Source organism: Saccoglossus kowalevskii, chromosome 3 (assembly GCF_978046115.1).
Source record: "Saccoglossus kowalevskii chromosome 3, keSacKowa6.1, whole genome shotgun sequence".
In the NCBI taxonomy this organism is placed as follows: Eukaryota; Metazoa; Hemichordata; class Enteropneusta; family Harrimaniidae; genus Saccoglossus; species Saccoglossus kowalevskii.
The window spans coordinates 9,711,710-9,729,842 of NC_140643.1; the positions used below are offsets into that span (position 1 = coordinate 9,711,710).

Below are 18,133 nucleotides of genomic sequence, written 5' to 3' on the forward strand. Positions count from 1 at the left end.
ACACCAAAACAATATTAGAATAAAGAACTGAGTTCGAAGAAAGCATATGTCGATACAGCACTCAAATTTATCCGTAATTGGATTATTCACTAGTGTGATGGTGCTGTTTCTGGTTCTTTGTTGAACCTTTCATCAGTCGGAACAGTACTTGACCGAATTGTTCGATTTATTTATCGAGTTATTTTCAGATTTAATTGTTAATAAAATCAGTAGTATGTATGTAAGTTGCCTTTTAATGATTGGAATTAAAAAGTTATCAGTCAATTATTTTACTTTCTCTGTCGGACCAGAACAACCCTGAATATTGGTCTACCGACGAATATACTTCCCTCTGTGGTGGCATGTGTACTTTAGGCAGTAAATACCACCGCGGCGTTCTAACTTTGTAGTTAAATGGGTATGCTAATGATACGTGTCGTAATCGATTAATTCCAGGTTGTACATTTCTGTAACAAGCTCATGGACCAAATTAGTTGTAACCATGGTATCGTTACCACAAATTTTAGTATAGTATTGCTCGTTGTTTATATAGTCATTTGTATTCATGATTGCAATGCCACGACCTTTGTCGAATGGTTTTTATTACAATTGTGTTATCATGATGTAGTCTATTTATTGCTGCTCTTTCGGTAAAATTCATTTGTTGTTTGTTGTTTGGGGTTTGGATATTTCAACTTTGGTTGCCTCAATGCAGTTTTATGGGAGTCTGGTGGGTTCCATGTTGAATTCAGTTTGAAAGGGTGTTGTTGAGATTGTTTATTACGCTTTAAATATTCGATACGCATTCTCCTAGATAGCACAGACATGTCTCTGAGCAAAGTGTGATAGGTTGGCTTAGGTGGGGTTCGTATAAATTTGAATCCGTTGCCAAGGGCAATGACCTGTGTTAGGGTTAGAATTTTTTGGTTTGGTTTGTGTGCCGAAGCACTTATTTATTTTAGGGTAGACGTGCGTTTCCTCCTCCCTCTGTTTTGCTAATGCAATAATTCGTTCAGTCAGTCCTTCTAGAGTCTTAGGAGCAGGGTACTAAGAATCCTTGCACCAACTTACTGGCGTGACAGCCCCTGCTCGCTCCCATGTTCTAGATGATCTTGGCTTTCATGCTTTTGTCCTGAGAAAGGTACTTGGGATATATGCTGGGGAACCTTTTGATATGAGTGCGTTTCCCTGGAAAACAGTGAGGAAAAATATAATTGCATTAATCTGCACGGTTCATAATGTCTTTGCTAATCCTTAAGAACATCATATTGACACAAATTGTCAATAGTTTCATGAATACACACCTGTAAATTTTAATGAAAATTTATACTGTACTTTACTCCACTAGGTTCATCTGCATTTTTTTAAGTAAAGAGTGTAATTTATAGTAGGTAAACAATACTAAGGGGGGAGGGGACAACACGTTGAACTCTGACGGTTAGCGTCAAAGTAGGGGTGGTCAATCAGCTAGCAGTAATCGCTTATGGTCATACCACATTTCTGGGTAAGATAAACATGTATTTTAAGGAGAAGCATTATTAGTTTATATGTTATGTACCTCTTGCAAAGTGGTCAGTGCAGATTCTTTTGCTGTCACAGGCTCTCCAGTCAACAGGCCTTACATTGGCTTTCCACAGTCTGCATAAGTCTGGTTTGCTTCCCTTTGTGGAAACCTATAAGATCTTCTGACATATTGCAGTTTGTCTGTCTTTAGTATGTTGCTTCCTTTTGGCACACAGCATCCAGCACCATGATTGATTGCTTTCTGGCTATGTATTACGAACGCCATATTCGTATGAACAAAGTAACCTAATGTTGCCGGTTGCGCGCGCGCGCGCGCGCGCGCGCGCTTGCTTGCTTGCTTGCTCGCTCGCTCGCTCGCTCGCTCGCTCGCTCGCTCACTCACTCACTCACTCACTCACTCACTCACTCACTCACTCACTCACTCACTCACTCACTCACTCACTCACTCACTCACTCACTCACTCACTCACTCACTCACTCACTCACTCACTCACTCACTCACTCACTCACTCACTCACTCACTCACTCACTCACTCACTCACTCACTCACTCACTCACTCACTCACTCACTCACTCACTCACTCACTCACTCACTCACTCACTCACTCACTCACTCACTCACTCACTCACTCACTCACTCACTCACTCACTCACTCACTCACTCACTCACTCACTCACTCACTCACTCACTCACTCACTCACTCACTCACTCACTCACTCACTCACTCACTCACTCACTCACTCACTCACTCACTCACTCACTCACTCACTCACTCACTCACTCACTCACTCACTCACTCACTCACTCACTCACTCACTCACTCACTCACTCACTCACTCACTCACTCACTCACTCACTCACTCACTCACTCACTCACTCACTCACTCACTCACTCACTCACTCACTCACTCACTCACTCACTCACTCACTCACTCACTCACTCACTCACTCACTCACTCACTCACTCACTCACTCACTCACTCACTCACTCACTCACTCACTCACTCACTCACTCACTCACTCACTCACTCACTCACTCACTCACTCACTCACTCACTCACTCACTCACTCACTCACTCACTTACTTACTTACTTACTTACTTACTTATGCCTATCCTCCTGGGACATAATCCACCAACATAATCCACCACAATTCCGCCCCATATAGAAGTACCGGTTTTATGCTTGTGTTGAAGACCCTAATCTTTGTTCAGAGAGATGAGTTGATGAATGCCATATGTTCTTTAGCTGGTTGAAGGTTGCCCTCTCGTTGCCAATTCTGACTCGTACATCAGTGTCTGTCCCTCCTGATTTATCTATGTTACTCCCCAGGTAGGTGAAGCTCTCCACTTCTTCTAAATCTTGACCTCCCAATGTGACTTGGTTTGTGTTAGTTGCATTTATTCTAAGTACCTTTGTCTTTGTTGGGTGTATGTTAAGGCCAATTCTTGTAGAGTTGTAGTTGACTGTATCCGTCTTGTCTTGTATCTACTGTTGTGTATGGGAGAGCAGAGCGAGGTCATCTGCAAAATCCAGGTCATCCAGTTGTCCCCAGAGAGACCACTGGATACAGGAAAGGTGACAGCAAACAGCCCTGTCTGACACCAGTCCTAACCTGGAAGACATCAGTCAGCTGTCCTCCATGGACAACACGGCAGGTCATACCCTCATATGAGTTCTTGATGATGTTTGTGATTTTATCTGGTATGCCATAGTACCTCATGAGATTTCAAAGAGTGGGCCTATCAATGCTATCAAATGCCTTCATGTAGTCCACAAAATTGATGTACAACGAGGAGTTCCACTCGAGTGATTGTTCTATAATGATGCGTAAAGTTGTTATCTGGTCCTAAAACCAGCCTGCTTGTCATGTAGGAGTGCATCCACTGCGTCCTTCATTCTACTGGGGAGAATTTGGTTAAAAACTTTCTCCGGTATGGAGAGCAGTATCATCCCCCTGTAGTTCCCACATTGACTAAGGTCACCTTTTTTGGTAGCTTTACAAGGTAGCCCTCCTTCCACTCTATCGGGGTGTTTTCCTCCTTCCAAATGTTCTGGAAAAGTGGGTAGAGGATTTCCACATTTACTGCAACATTTGCCTTTAGAACATCAGCTGGAATACCATCTGGTCCAGCAGATTTACCCATCTTCAACTGTGTGATGAATCTACGTATTTCTTCTTTTCTTCTTTTGTTAGTGGACTGCAGTCAATAGGTAGGTTGTTATCGGCTGATGGAATATCCGGTGTGTCATGCGGGCCTGGCCTATTTAGCAGCTCTTCAAAATGCTCCTTCCACCTCCCTTTTCTGACCTTCATCATCCGTGATTGCATTTCCCTCCTTATTTTTCACTGGTCTTTCCGGTTTGCTGAACTTGCCCGATAGAGTCCTTATGATTGAATATAGTTCTCTCATATTTGCCTTGCGAGATGCTTCCTCTGCTTCATCTGCAACTGTCTCCATATAGTCTTGTTTGTCTTTCTTTATCCTCTGTTTGACAGGTTTGTTTATCTTTGTGTATTCTTGTTGAGCTTTTGACTTCTGAGACCTTGTTCTACTGTTGTTGATAGCAGCCTTTTTCTCCCTTCGTTCTTCAACCTTCTTCAAGGTTTGTTGAGACATTCACTCCTTGTGTTTGCGTCTACTTCTTCATCCTCTATTATTAGATCATTAAGTACTTCAAACCTGTTCTGTAACTTAATGTGGAATTCCTCTAGTTTCATCGAATCCTTCAAGAGTGCGACATTATATCTTGGCATATTGCGCTTTTGTCCAGAAAGATCTCCTAAGTTTGAGTTTGACATGTGACACAAGTAGATGGTGATCCGATGCTACATCCGCTCCTCTTCTGCTCATTGGAATTGGGCTTGGAATTGTGCTGCACTTGGAATTGTGGTAAATTCGGGGAATATACTTTAAGTTTCAGCCCATATAGGATTATGTGCAATCATAATGACACCAAAACGGAACAGGAAACATCGAAGCTACTTTTGGAATTGACCTACATTTACTTCTCGTGGTATGGACGGAGCTTATTTAATTTGACTGATTATTCAAGTACAGCAAATATCAAATGTCCATTGTATCTAGATAGTCAACAGGCACGCTTATTGTTTATGTTTATGTAATGTAAACAGTGTAAAATAAAATAAACAAGTCAAGGCAACTTGTGAGAATCCGAATTCAGGTCTACCCTGCTATATTCAATAAATATATTCACAGACATAAACTACGTTGCATAGAGTAAATATATATATCCCGCTGTATTTTGTTCTACTGTAACTTTAAAGCTGGTTTCCAAACGATCGGATTAGCTTGAATTCTTCATTCTTCAAGATTACTTCATACCTCTGACAGGGAATTCTAACAATTGTATTAGATTACATGTACATGAATAGTCATCAACTATTATTTTGATTGTTGATTGTCCTTGCGTCATTTAATGTATTTGCAAAATCGACAAGCGTAAATCCTCAGACCGACCAAAACTGAAAGTAAACACATACGGATCGTACCTCCTACATGTATTACCTTCCAAGCAACAGGCAACAGCAACTTGGATCGTCTACCGGGACGCACTATTTCCTCAGCTCCTGAGAGCGAGGTTATTCGTAGTTATGTTGGCGATCGCCACTGTGTCTGCAGAAGTACCATGGGAGATTGCATGATGGGAGTGAAAAGTCTTTTGTTCAGTAAAACAATTTTAGAAAAGTGCAAAACTAGAGTGACTGTGAAATAAAGGTTGGTTTTAAATATTAAATATCATGGAATCTGGATGTAATAATGAAAGGAAATTGAACTGGTATGAAAAGACAGTAAATATAGCCAGAATGCAAGGTCAGAATCCGGGGGTCAAAATACGTCACACTACATCCATTAAGGTGGTTGCAAAGTTTCAACAACTATGGATGCGGTAAAAGACTTGATTTGCAGTTTGCGTGAATGGCCGGGGAGAAAACATTCATGCAAATTCTACTATTTCGCAAAATTTACCCAGCCTTGCTTCTACCAGTCATTTAAGTCAACTCCCATATTATCCTTTACAGTGAAGGTTAATTCAGATATATTGTAAATTACACAGAGGTAACACTACAACACATTTACATTCCCTTGCATTACACAACAATCTTTGTGCTGAGGCAGTGATGGTTCACTCCATCACCAGTTCTGTTGTTGTTGTTTTTTGTTATCGTGCGGGAAATGCTTAGTTTTGAACGTGACGTTGCATGTAACGTAAATTTCAATTGACCTCACTGTGATGACGCATGCGTTGTGGAATACGAAAACAAAGTCTGAAGCATGCGCACTGCGTTCACAATATGGTAATAATCTTTAACGAGGTTATGACGTAGTCATATCTCATGAATATTATTCGAAAATGAAATTATTAATACAAAGAATTTAGTATGAAACGTCGAAATCACGATATTCGGCCTCTGTCTATTGTGGTTATTTGAAGACTGTGAAAGCTTTCTATGACACTAAACTTTTTCGTTTTACAACCAAATCTAAATGAGCTACGGCGAGCAGCAATAGGTCCCGATTGTATATAGCGTCACCAGTGTCTGTTCCCGGCTCCATGCATGCGTCTAGTTCGATTTTACCCTTAGATCTAGTGCCATTTGACCCCTAGGTCTAGTGCCATGTAACTCCTAGATCTAGTACTATTTTACCACTAGATCTAGTACTATTTTACCACTAGATCTAGTACTATTTTACCACTAGATCTAGTACTATTTTACCACTAGATCTAGTACTATTTTACCACTAGATCTTGTACTATTTTACCACTAGATCTAGTACTATTTTACCACTAGATCTAGTACTATTTTACCACTAGATCTAGTACTATTTTACCACTAGATCTAGTACTATTTTACCACTAGATCTAGTACTATTTTACCACTAGATCTAGTACTATTTTACCACTAGATCTAGTACTATTTTACCACTAGATCTAGTACTATTTTACCACTAGATCTAGTACTATTTTACCACTAGATCTAGTACTATTTACTCACACTAACCACTATGCCTATTTAAACACACATACATACATGGGTCTATTGAACTTTTAAGTTACGTTTTAACCTCTGTCGCGACCTTCGCCTTCAATATACTTTGACTCGAACTTGAACTTAATAGAAGTTAAACAGATAACAATCTATACATCTAGCACATGGACAACTTGACATAGGTACGCTTCGACCAACATAGTCTTGATATAAGATGGTGAAGACACAGAAGTACGTGCTTGCTAAGCATTTCCAAGGTGCACCAAAAGAAAGTGATTTTAAGCTCGTGGAGGAGGAGCTGAGAAGTATCGTCAGTGGGGGTAAGTACAACTGTCTATGTCTTTCCCAGCATCTTATTGCATGTTGATATATGTCAGGATATAGCCGTACATCTGGCAACATTATCATCTTCGGCATCTCGTCAATATTGCATTCCAGCATATTTTGAAATAGATAAATATATCACAAATTCATCATCAATAATTAATTCATGACTTTAAAGTTATGTTTACAAAAATGGAGTATACTCCAATGCTTCGTCACGTGACTTTGATTTCGAATACCAAATCTCACGACAAAAGAAAATTAAGAACTGTTTCAAACAATCTTGTATGAATGTGACTGTGATGTTAACTAACCACTTGAAAAACCTGTTGCTTCAGAAAGAAAATTAACAAAACGTATTTTCAGTTACATGCATTATTTGGCTTCTTGGTCACAATACACGGCATTAAAGTTATAGTTGTATGAGATACGTACATTTCTATGTGCATTACATTATACAAAGTGAAACATTATGACTGGGTATATATTGAGTGAAATGTTATAATTAGGATTAGAAAAGGTTATATTAATTATAAATTTGCTTACTAAAATATTAATATTTATTATATACTGAATGGAAAATATACACTTGGAGGTCATTTATGGTCAGCAAACAGATACACCAGATAATCAGTAAACCGATAAATCAAATATTCAATAAACAGATAAGCAGTGAAAAATAAACAGCAAATAATGTATGGTAACCGTGACAAAGCAAATTTAGTAAAAACGGTGATGAGAAAGCACCAGACAAACATTTTATTGTCTTAAATTAGATTTATTCAAACTCTACGTGGACACATTAAAACACATTTCATTTAGAGTTGAAACATTGTAGCAGTTTAAGTGTTCAGTTAACTAGAATTTGCTGATTCATTGTGACTTTGCTTTCGATATTTGCCTCAAATTATCTTATAACATATTAACTCCTCAAAACGAAAAAAATACATTATTCATAAATAATTTGTAAAATAGCAAAAACACTAAATTTGTTTCCATTATATTAACTTAGAAATAAACTTTAAATTGTGTACTTTTCTGAATTCATTGGAATATAACATACCTAACCGTGGATCTTCGTATAAGTATGGAGCAGTGGTGTAGTCTTCTTAATATTAATTTGGATTAGATATATCACTATATTTAGTATTGATTAGTATGTAGTATGATTTTAATATATTTGAATGTGAAATAAAAAAAAAATGTTTTTTGTAACCCTTTTGATTTAAAACTAACTCTATTAAAATTCACCTTTATATGAATACTTTACACTCTAATTTCACATTTGCATCACTTTTCTACTACTTTGCACTCTAGTTTCACACTTTGCAACACTTTCCCACTATTTTGCACTCCAGTTTTATACTTTGCTCCATTTTCCACTACTTTGCACTCCAGATTCGTACTTTGCACTGCATTTCCGTTACTTTACACTCCAGTTTCACATTTTGAACCACTATTTCAGTACTCTACATTCTAGTTGCAAACTTTGCACCACTATACGCTAATAAATAAATCAGCATACGAAAGAGAACAATTGTCCCATTGGAATGTCGATAATGTTGAAAAATATATCTTTCTAACTTGTCAAACATATTGTCAATAACATATTTAACAAAGTAAGTATAATTGTATACAACCTTTTTGTATTTGTAACGACAACAACCGTTTTATATAAAATATTTGATGAATAATATTCTTAATGCGTAAATTTAATCTTCCATGTGGCATAGTAGTAAATAGAGCGGAAAAATTAATGTGACATTTGTAAAGGTTTCTTGGAATTGTTCAATATCTACATCGATTTTTACTTCTTCTGAAAAAGATGACACCATAACATTAACATTCACATGCTACCCCCCCCCCCCCAAGTTGACGAAATAGTGTTGTTTTTACTACAAACCTGAAAATATTAAGAGTATATATTCTTTCTCAACTTCTCTGCATATTTTAAGCGTATTGGAGTTTCCTATTTCATAGACAAACGCCCATATAATGTCACGTACCTTCAGGGACATATAAAGTCTAACAATTCTGTCTACAATTATATCTTTATTTAAGAGTCTGGCTTAAATGTGGATTTAATTTCACTGTGTATATATGTGTGTGGTTTCTCGTAGATTTGCGAAGTATGACTTTGAGTATACAAGTGAAATAATATATATTACTGCCCGAATATGGGTGTTTGTGCCCGAGCGCAGGTGATCATTTTCCCGACGTTAGAAGGGCAAATGATCTCCTTGCGCGAGGGCACTGACGCCCATATTCAGGCTGTAATATTTTTATTAAAGCCCGGTGGTTTTAGTACCGTTAAAACCACCGAACGTGATGTCCGTCGCTGTACCGTGTGGCAAAATCAGAATACCGGAGAATTGCGGCGCCTGGAAGACATATGTCATGAATTAGTTTACGCGTATCTGTTAATCGACTTAATTAGCTGATTATTAGCGAATTGCTGTGTTATGTCTGTCATCGTTTAGGCCTGTTTGAAGTTTTGGACGGAACTTGGCTCAGTGATTTGGAACTAATTACGAGATAACCGTCGCTATTCGGACTACTATTTCTGACAGTTGGTATCCGTAGTTATTAATGTAGTGAACGATTAATCAAAAGATATGACGTATTCAGTACTTAGTTTGATTGGCTTTATGATTGAAGATTACGCCCTAGAGTCTTTTTACTGCATTGTAATTGGTTAAGATTTTGAAAATGAATAAAGAGAGTTTGAGTTGGTCTTGGCGAGTACAGCACGACAGACAGAGTCTAGTCCTAGAGAGTCTTGGGCGAGTCTTGGGTCAGCCTTGCGATAGTCTTGGGGATTTTTCCCCAGGGCGCTGTGTCTTATAGAGTGCTCGAATGATCGACTAAGACGAGAGTTGAAACGTATTTCGTTGTGTGTGTCTTATTTGACTGTAAAGCTTAAGTGACTTTCCCGATCCCGCACCTCAAGGGGACGAGATATAGAGACGAGACGAGATTCCCCCCTGACACGTGTGGAGAACCCCAGAGGAGAAGATTTTCCCCCTGATACATACCACATACAACCGGTCGAGTTGAATGAGCTTCTGGGCAATTTTTTCATCAGCATAACAGGGGCGAAGACAGGATTTTTTTATGGGGGGGGGGTCAAACTTTAAAATCGCCAGACTAAGTGAAAGATTTTTTTTATATTATACAAATACAGATCGAAACAAAATTTCGGCTGGGGAGGAGGAAGTTATGTGGCAAACCGGTGTGCTTGGAATCCATAACCCCAGAGTGCTAATTTCACAATGTTTTTTTTTTCGGCAAACATTACGGCATGAGAGGTCGACAGGAGCACCGGCAACTACAATATGGCGATATCGTCGTTGGTCATGATGCAGATGGTATTGAATATTTAGAATTTCTCGAAAGAAGTACGAAAGTACAAATGGAAACAGCGGGCGAGACCTAGTATCACCTTTATGAGTACATAAAACACCGTTCACCCACTGCCTGCAAGTCCGACTCGGACTTTTATCTCGCTCTACTTCCACTACATTTGAACAAGTCTGACGTTTAGTATTTAATCCACGGCCACTCGGAAAGAGTAGAATCGGGAAATTGATGGTAAAAGCTACACATATGGCCGGTATATCCGGTCGAAAAACTAATCATTCTGAACGCAAGACTTACGTTAAACGTTTGTCATCTGCTGGTGTCGCCGCCCATAAAATTACAAAATTGACCGGTCATTAGAATCACGCTAGTCTCCAACACTATGATCACGGACACAATCTAACAGAGCAGAAAGAATTATCGTATATTTCGAGCGATGTGAACAAGCAAGTTGTACTTCGCAATCAAGGTATAAATAAACTTGACCCTGTCTCGTCAATGGGAACCGAAAATGACATTATGAACAATTGTACCATCACACTGAATGTAGCTGTTCCGGGAACACGTAAATATGTGTGACCTACGCATGTTAAATCACGCAAATTCAGTCGTATACGGGTTATTGACACTAGCTCAGAATCTAGTCAGATAGTTGATTAGAACTTGCCGATTTTAAATTAGTATGCAATGTTGTCACAAGTTGTTGAATTTTTGCGAGTTATCAATTGTTTGAATTTCATTTTTGGTTGACAAGCTCATGTATCCGATGTGAGTTGTTATTACGTGTATTATTGTAAAATTGGATATGTGTGTGGTTGCAAACTTTTATTAAAATACTGAATATTAACATCATCATGATTGTCTTCTTTATTTTTTATAAATTTTCTCTAAGCAAACAAAAGTAGTTCCGGGAATTTCCTTGATCATTGCACCTCTCTGTTGCTATTAACGACGGTCCGTACATGGCTTACTGTTACTTGTTTTTCCACAAAAGTTTAAACATATGAAAGTTGCTACACTTCTAAATAAGTTTATATTTTATGGTAACTCGTGACATTTCGCAAATAAATATATCTTTCTGTATAGAGATGCTGTTAAAGACGGAATTCATAACAGTGGATCCTTACATGAGGTAATAGTCTTCTTTTTCTAAAGAACCCGATTTATGTGTGACCTATTGCCCCCATGTGTTATAAACCTTGACATGTGTGTTATCAATCCAGACATTTATGCCACATTAATATGGGACACAGTTTCACATATATTGGTGTCTAAAATAAATTTGATGCCAACTGCTACCAATAATTAAACTATTTTTTTTAAATTTTATTTAATGAATACTCTTGACAGAGGGAGCACAGCTTACCTAAGCATAGGGGATACCATTGTAGGTGAGCAAGTTGCTAGGTATGTATACAAAAAATGGTTTGAGACAAAATGTACACAATAGAAATTGAATTATCCCGATTTTAGATATACACATATGTGATATCTAGGTATTTATATAATATAATCGTTTGTATTATTATGTAGGGTGATTGAAAGCCGTCATGCAGACTATCCTGTTGACACTGTTGTAGTGAATCGCAACGGATGGACTACGTATAGTATTTCAAGTGGAATAAACGTAGAAATCTTCTCTAGCGTAAGCATTTGTACACAATTTTGTACATTACCAAACATATTACACGAAATATCTGAAGGCATCACACTGCGATATTGGCACTGGAACCTAAACTGGGTTATACACCGAAATACTGGCATTCTGAACGTGAAAGAGCCATTACACTGAGATATTTGCACACTAGACATGAAAGGGGAATTATACTAACATATTGCCACCAAGAAAAATAAGTTTATACACGAAGATATTGCCACCAGGGTGTGAAAAATGCTTTACACTATCACATTGGGACGTGGAGTGTGGAATTGTAGGATTTTTGTAATTTTTATGACTGTGCTTCAATTGTAGCCGACCATGTGATTACACTGAGATATTTATCTGTTATTTGAAATAATTATGACATGATAATATGTTTAATGATATATACCGCCTGTTGTGTCATTTTCCAGTCTGCAGGATCTCCATTAAGGAAGCTCACATTTCCACCTGACTTACCACTGTCCTTGGCACTGGGAGTTTTAGGAATGCCAGGGTAAGTGACTCTATAAATTAGACACACATTTAGTTCCGTTTGTTACACCAACTCAGTGTCTCATTATGTTAATACAGTATAATTTGTCATTGAAGTATTCTATGTAGATATTCATATTATGTTCACGTAACCTGTAAAACACTGTGTGAATCACTAGATCATTGTGCATTTGACGATATTAAACTATTATTATTATGTGACCCCAAACATTAGATTAATAGCCGGATTGATTTGTAGTATGTTACCTTGAAGTTGTCAATTAGCCTTGTACTATACTAACTATATTAATCCTACAAAACTGATCACAAAGGTATATATTTAACCGACTCTTAGCAATTACTACCTTTGCGAAGCATGACATTGGCTTTTACATACATAGATTAGGTTGTCTATTAATTACGGATCCAGCATTACCCGAATAAAACATTATGTAACCAAAGTATTGTTTTCTTTCAACGACCACCAATGGTCGACCATGTATTGTATTTATTTACGCTAGTTGCCGTATTGTTCGCAGATTCTAACCAGTTAGTTAATCGAACAAGCTAAATTGTCATCCATGGTATTAATTAACGGATGTGGGATATTCCGTTGAAATATTTATTTATTTTGTATTGGCATTAATATTAATATGTGTGGTCTTGTGTTGAAATGTACACAACAAAACGTTAACATAAGACATACTAAACTCATTTCACAATGAACCATTTAGCTTCCTAGTATTTATACAAATCTACATATATTATAAGCAACATTCATTATTAATATGTTATATTTGAACAGAGGAACTGCATACTATGGCTTATTAGATTTGTGTAAACCTAAAGCAGGGGAAACTGTATTTGTAAATGCAGCATCGGGTGCAGTTGGTGGAATAGTTGGACAGATTGCCAAGATTAAGGTAATTACTGCTCAGTATTATTGAACATAAATATCATAATGATATCAGTAGGATGACAAATGACTTTATTCCATATTTGGGCTTTTTCGATGAAACTATTAAAGTTATTTTAAGATAGATTGTTTTTCTGACAAAAAACAAATTATTTTTCATATTTGTACAACATACTGTTACAACATGCCCTTCATTTGACGTAGGCCGGTCACAAACGACTGTGTCCCCATTGTAGCCTGCATATGAAGTTCCGAAAGTCTAAAACTATAGTAAAGTACTGTACGAATTACTAAAAACGTTGTTACACAATTTATTGATTTCATTATTATTACATATTTATTATATTTCTGTTTTTAAACTAAACTGCAATAAAGTGACACAATAACCATAACAGTGTCGTTCGTATTGTTTACGATGATATCCTAACCTATATATACGATAATTTAAAGTCCCAGATGACTGGATTAGGTTACAGATGCACATTTGTTCATGTCTTATTAACTAAGTATGAGAGGTAAATTACCCCAGAATTTCAGTTATGTGTTACCGGTGTATAGCTACGCCATACTCTAGTGACTATACATACAGTTTTCTTTCCGCCTGCACACATATTACAATCTTGAAGACAAAATGCATCCAAACCCCTTCCCCCAACACACATGACAAACGCGTGGGAGGTCAACATTGCCTTCCATGCAAGATACTCTATTTACGTGTTTCTGATTTTATTAAACTTACCTGCCAATCGATTGAGGGTTTTTATGCCGGGGTACAAATATGGTTATCTTTCTTATTTAAATTACACTTTATACAATATGCATGTAACTATACAATACCTATAGGGATGTACCGTTATTGGCTGTGCTGGTACGGATGATAAAGTTGAATTACTGAGAGAATTAGGTTATGACAAAGTGTTTAACTACCGAACTGAGAACTTGGACGATGCATTGACTAGAACCGCTACTAATGGTATCGATTGTTATTTTGACAATGTAAGTTCACATATACATATCATAACCTAATATGCAATTGATAATATATCGTATGACGTCATTTGTATTCTTAATGACATGGCAACATATCACGATTAGAATATTTTATTGTATTCTGAGAATAAACTTCCATGATGTATTATGTGTAGGTAAATAGCATATGCTAATTATAACAAAATATGTATCTGTATATTCTTATTTAACATTATATTGTAAACAATGTTATGTGATTTATTCAAATATTTCTTAGGTTGGCGGTCCATTTTCAAGTACAGTGTACAAACATCTTAATACATTCGCCCGTGTGGCTGTTATTGGGTCAATATCACAATACAATAAAATCAATGCAGACAAAGGTGAGCAGTGTGCCAAGTTTCCAATGTTAAAACCCAATTTTAAAACCAGAAACATGGTACTTCGATTGTTTGGAATGATATTTGCGCCCGAGTGCAAATAACCCGAGGCAGCATAAAATGATATTTCTTGATGGCAGTGACCGTCACTCATACAACATCTTGTAATGAAATATTTTTGACATGGCAATACATATACAGATTTTTGTCAATTCAACTGTGTCTTAATTCCACCACGTCAATATAACTTCAAGCTTACAGTTCTGATTCTGATCCAACATTTATTTATTTCTTACACCACAGTAACATCAATAGAGACCACCGTAATAATGAAATGCTTGACTATAAGAGGATTTATGTTTCCCCATTATGAGCATAAAGCTTCGCAGGCATATGATGAAATGTTGGAATGGATAACTGAGGTAATACCACACACACACGGTCGGTCAAATGACATTGAATAAAAATGGATATTACATGGTATATTGCCCGCCAAGTGTGATATTTAAGCAATAACCCCCGCCGAAGTTGGGTATACCACTTGATATTGCACAATTCACTCCATATATGCACTCGCCTGCGGCTCGTGCATATATGTCGTGAATTGTGCAATATCTCGTGGTATACCCGCCTTCGGCGGGGGTTATTGCTATTATATTATACCAGTATATTGACAATTCAATAAAACTAGTAAAAAAAGAGTTTACTTTCATCTACTAAAAATCATGATTATGGCCCTTGAACATGAATATTTATAAGAATAGTATGTAGTTGTACGCTGAATGCATACAAAAATTACATGCGCAACACAGTTCAAATTGAATACAAACTAATTTTTATTCCACATGAAAAAGAAACATACCCACGTTGAATAGAGCAGCGTAAACACACAAATTAGCATAACAAAGGATGGCCTTTCTGACCTTTTACTGACGCACAACGCGATTTGAAATACAGGGTCGTGTACAGTTTGGATCATTTAAACAACGGATTTTCCACGTTTTCATTCCGGTTTTTGTACAATTTGGACTGTAATTTGCCCATTGAAAGTACAGTTGTGAAATAAACCGGTTTTGTGACTCATCATACTACTTGTAACTGTGGATATTTGACGTTCAGCGGTACTTGGTTCAGCGGTACAGCGGTACTTTTAGTAGATGAAAGTAAACTGATTTTTTACAAGTTTTATCGAATTGTCAATATAATGGTATAATATAATAGCAATAACCCCCACCGAAGTTGGGTGTACCACTTGATATTGCACAATTCACTCCATATATGCACTCGCCTGCGGCTCGTGCATATATGTTGTGAATTGTGCAATATCTCGTGGTATACCCGCCTTTGGCGGGGGTTATTGCTTAAGTATATCACGTGGATGACGTCACTGAAACTACTGCGCATAACAAATTGTCGTTCGCTGCAGTGGTGCTGTCCCGGCCGCTGTTCGATGTTTCTTTCAAAGATTTTTAGGAATTTTAGCCATCCGAAATAGACAGCCAGCGTGCCGAAATCGATATTAAGTAAAACACTCTGTTTTGATGTTTAGGGTATTCTTTATATGAAGCAAACATGTACGGCCGCCACTAAAACGTCGCAGCAGCGCGTTCTACGCTGTGAGAATTTTACGCTTGCCACGCCGATGCTAACCGAAAACGCTCTAAGTTGTGTACTATATGACTTGTGAATAGAAGGTGTGGTACGTTCGTGAGGAATTTCAATCACTTTCACGGCCGACATTTTTATCTGGCGAGTGGTCAAATAGTTTGATTGATTGATTGATTGATTGATTGATTGATTGATTGATGGATGGATGGATGGATTGATTGATTTCACCAGAAAATTATGTATACAATTATTGAGATATAAAAAAGGGGAAAATTAATATACAAGGTAATATGCACACGATTGGCATAATTCTGGTGTGGACCATGAAAATAGTTCAGCAGAACTAGTCTAGTTCATGGCCCTATCACTTAAAATAAATAACTAGAATGAAAATAAAGTGGTCTGGTAACATAAATGAGTAAGTACTCAACTTCTCAACTCATTTCAAAAATGTTATACACGATCAATTGTGTGATTCGTGCTACTTAAACATGGTTACTAAAAAGAATATCCGAGGCTGAAAATAACATTTACTGAGTGTATTTCGCAGTTTTTTTCAGCGAACAATGTATGTATGCTATTAAGTAATATGTGATTGTGCATGGTGATGATGTGATTGTGCATGGTGATGATGTGATTGTGCATGGTGATGATGTGATTGTGCATGGTGATGATGTGATTGTACATGGTGATGATGTGATTGTGCATGGTGATGATGTGATTGTGCATGGTGATGATGTGATTGTACATGGTGATGATGTGATTGTGCATGGTGATGATGTGATTGTACATGGTGATGATGTGATTGTGCATGGTGATGATGTGATTGTGCATGGTGATGATGTGATTGTGCATGGTGATGATGTGATTGTGCATGGTGGATGTATGTTTGATGTGATTGAATTTTATGTTCGTGGTGCAATTGATTTTGTGTTATGATTTAATGACATCATTGTAATATTTAAATAATAACACATGTTCATTCGGGAAATATCACGATTTGTTGTCTGCCCTCGGGCTGTTGATCATGACCATAATATTGATGATGTCCTCGCCTTCGGTTCTGGCATCATCAATATTATGGTTATGACCACCATTTCTTGGGCAGGCAACAAATCGTGATATTAACCTCACATACACGTGTTATTATTTAAATATTACAATGATGTTATTAAATCATAACATAAAATCAATATATATATATATTATAATGATGACTTTATATTATAACATGGTGCAATACGTAATACAATAATGATATAATAATGATATTATACATCAATTTATTTAACTTTAAGGGAAAACTGAAATACAAAGAAGACATTACTGTGGGATTTGAACACACACCCAGCAAGTTCATTGGTTTGTTCTCTGGTGCTAATATTGGCAAAGCAATAATAAAGATCTAGGTATGTATGACATCAAATATAGACTAGCATGTGTTCACATATTATTAGCTTGATTTCTGATTATATGAATTATATCTATTACAGAGTAAGCTGTTGTGGCGAATTAGTGATGACATACAGCATTGAAATGAAGTCGTATCATGGAAAAAATAACGACCAACTGAAGCTAAGAATTAAATGATGTAGCGATCCAATTGTATAATTAAAAAGATATATTGATATAAAATCTCATATTAAATCTACTCAAATCAATTATAATATTAAACATGAAACAACGTAGACAATCATACTCCATGGTCTGTGGCACAATCAGAACAAATATTATGTCCCCTCTTTGAACAGTGAAGTCGTTCAAATGATACAATGTTAACGCGTTTTCTTTAGTATCTTGCAGTGCATGTCTCCCAAGCAGATGAATGCAAGCGTCGCATTGCATGGGCGCTTTTAGCACCTTGTTCACAATCACTATGGTTTTGTGAGATTATTTGTTATTATGCAAATAACAAATTGTGTGT

The 18,133-nt window shown here is 37.0% G+C and overlaps 1 protein-coding gene across 1 annotated transcript; it reads left to right on the forward strand.

The window, feature by feature from the left end:
* Positions 1-6,732: 6,732 nt before the first annotated feature.
* LOC100372042 (prostaglandin reductase 1-like) lies at positions 6,733-17,618 on the forward strand. Its single transcript, XM_085496657.1, has 9 exons — positions 6,733-6,838; positions 11,289-11,334; positions 11,736-11,847; positions 12,276-12,358; positions 13,142-13,259; positions 14,096-14,248; positions 14,499-14,604; positions 14,905-15,023; positions 17,508-17,618. The coding sequence occupies exons 1-9, from the start codon at positions 6,733-6,735 to the stop codon at positions 17,616-17,618; spliced, it is 954 nt and encodes a 317-aa protein (XP_085352783.1).
* Positions 17,619-18,133: the final 515 nt, after the last annotated feature.

Bases quoted from the DNA above. Each gene is read 5' to 3' on its own strand.
- LOC100372042 (XM_085496657.1), top strand. From the start codon at position 6,733: ATGGTGAAGACACAGAAGTACGTGCTTGCTAAGCATTTCCAAGGTGCA. The intron at 12,359-13,141 runs GTAAGTGACTCT...ATATTTGAACAG, and splicing joins GGAGTTTTAGGAATGCCAGG to AGGAACTGCATACTATGGCT. The intron at 14,605-14,904 runs GTGAGCAGTGTG...CTTACACCACAG, and splicing joins TAAAATCAATGCAGACAAAG to TAACATCAATAGAGACCACC.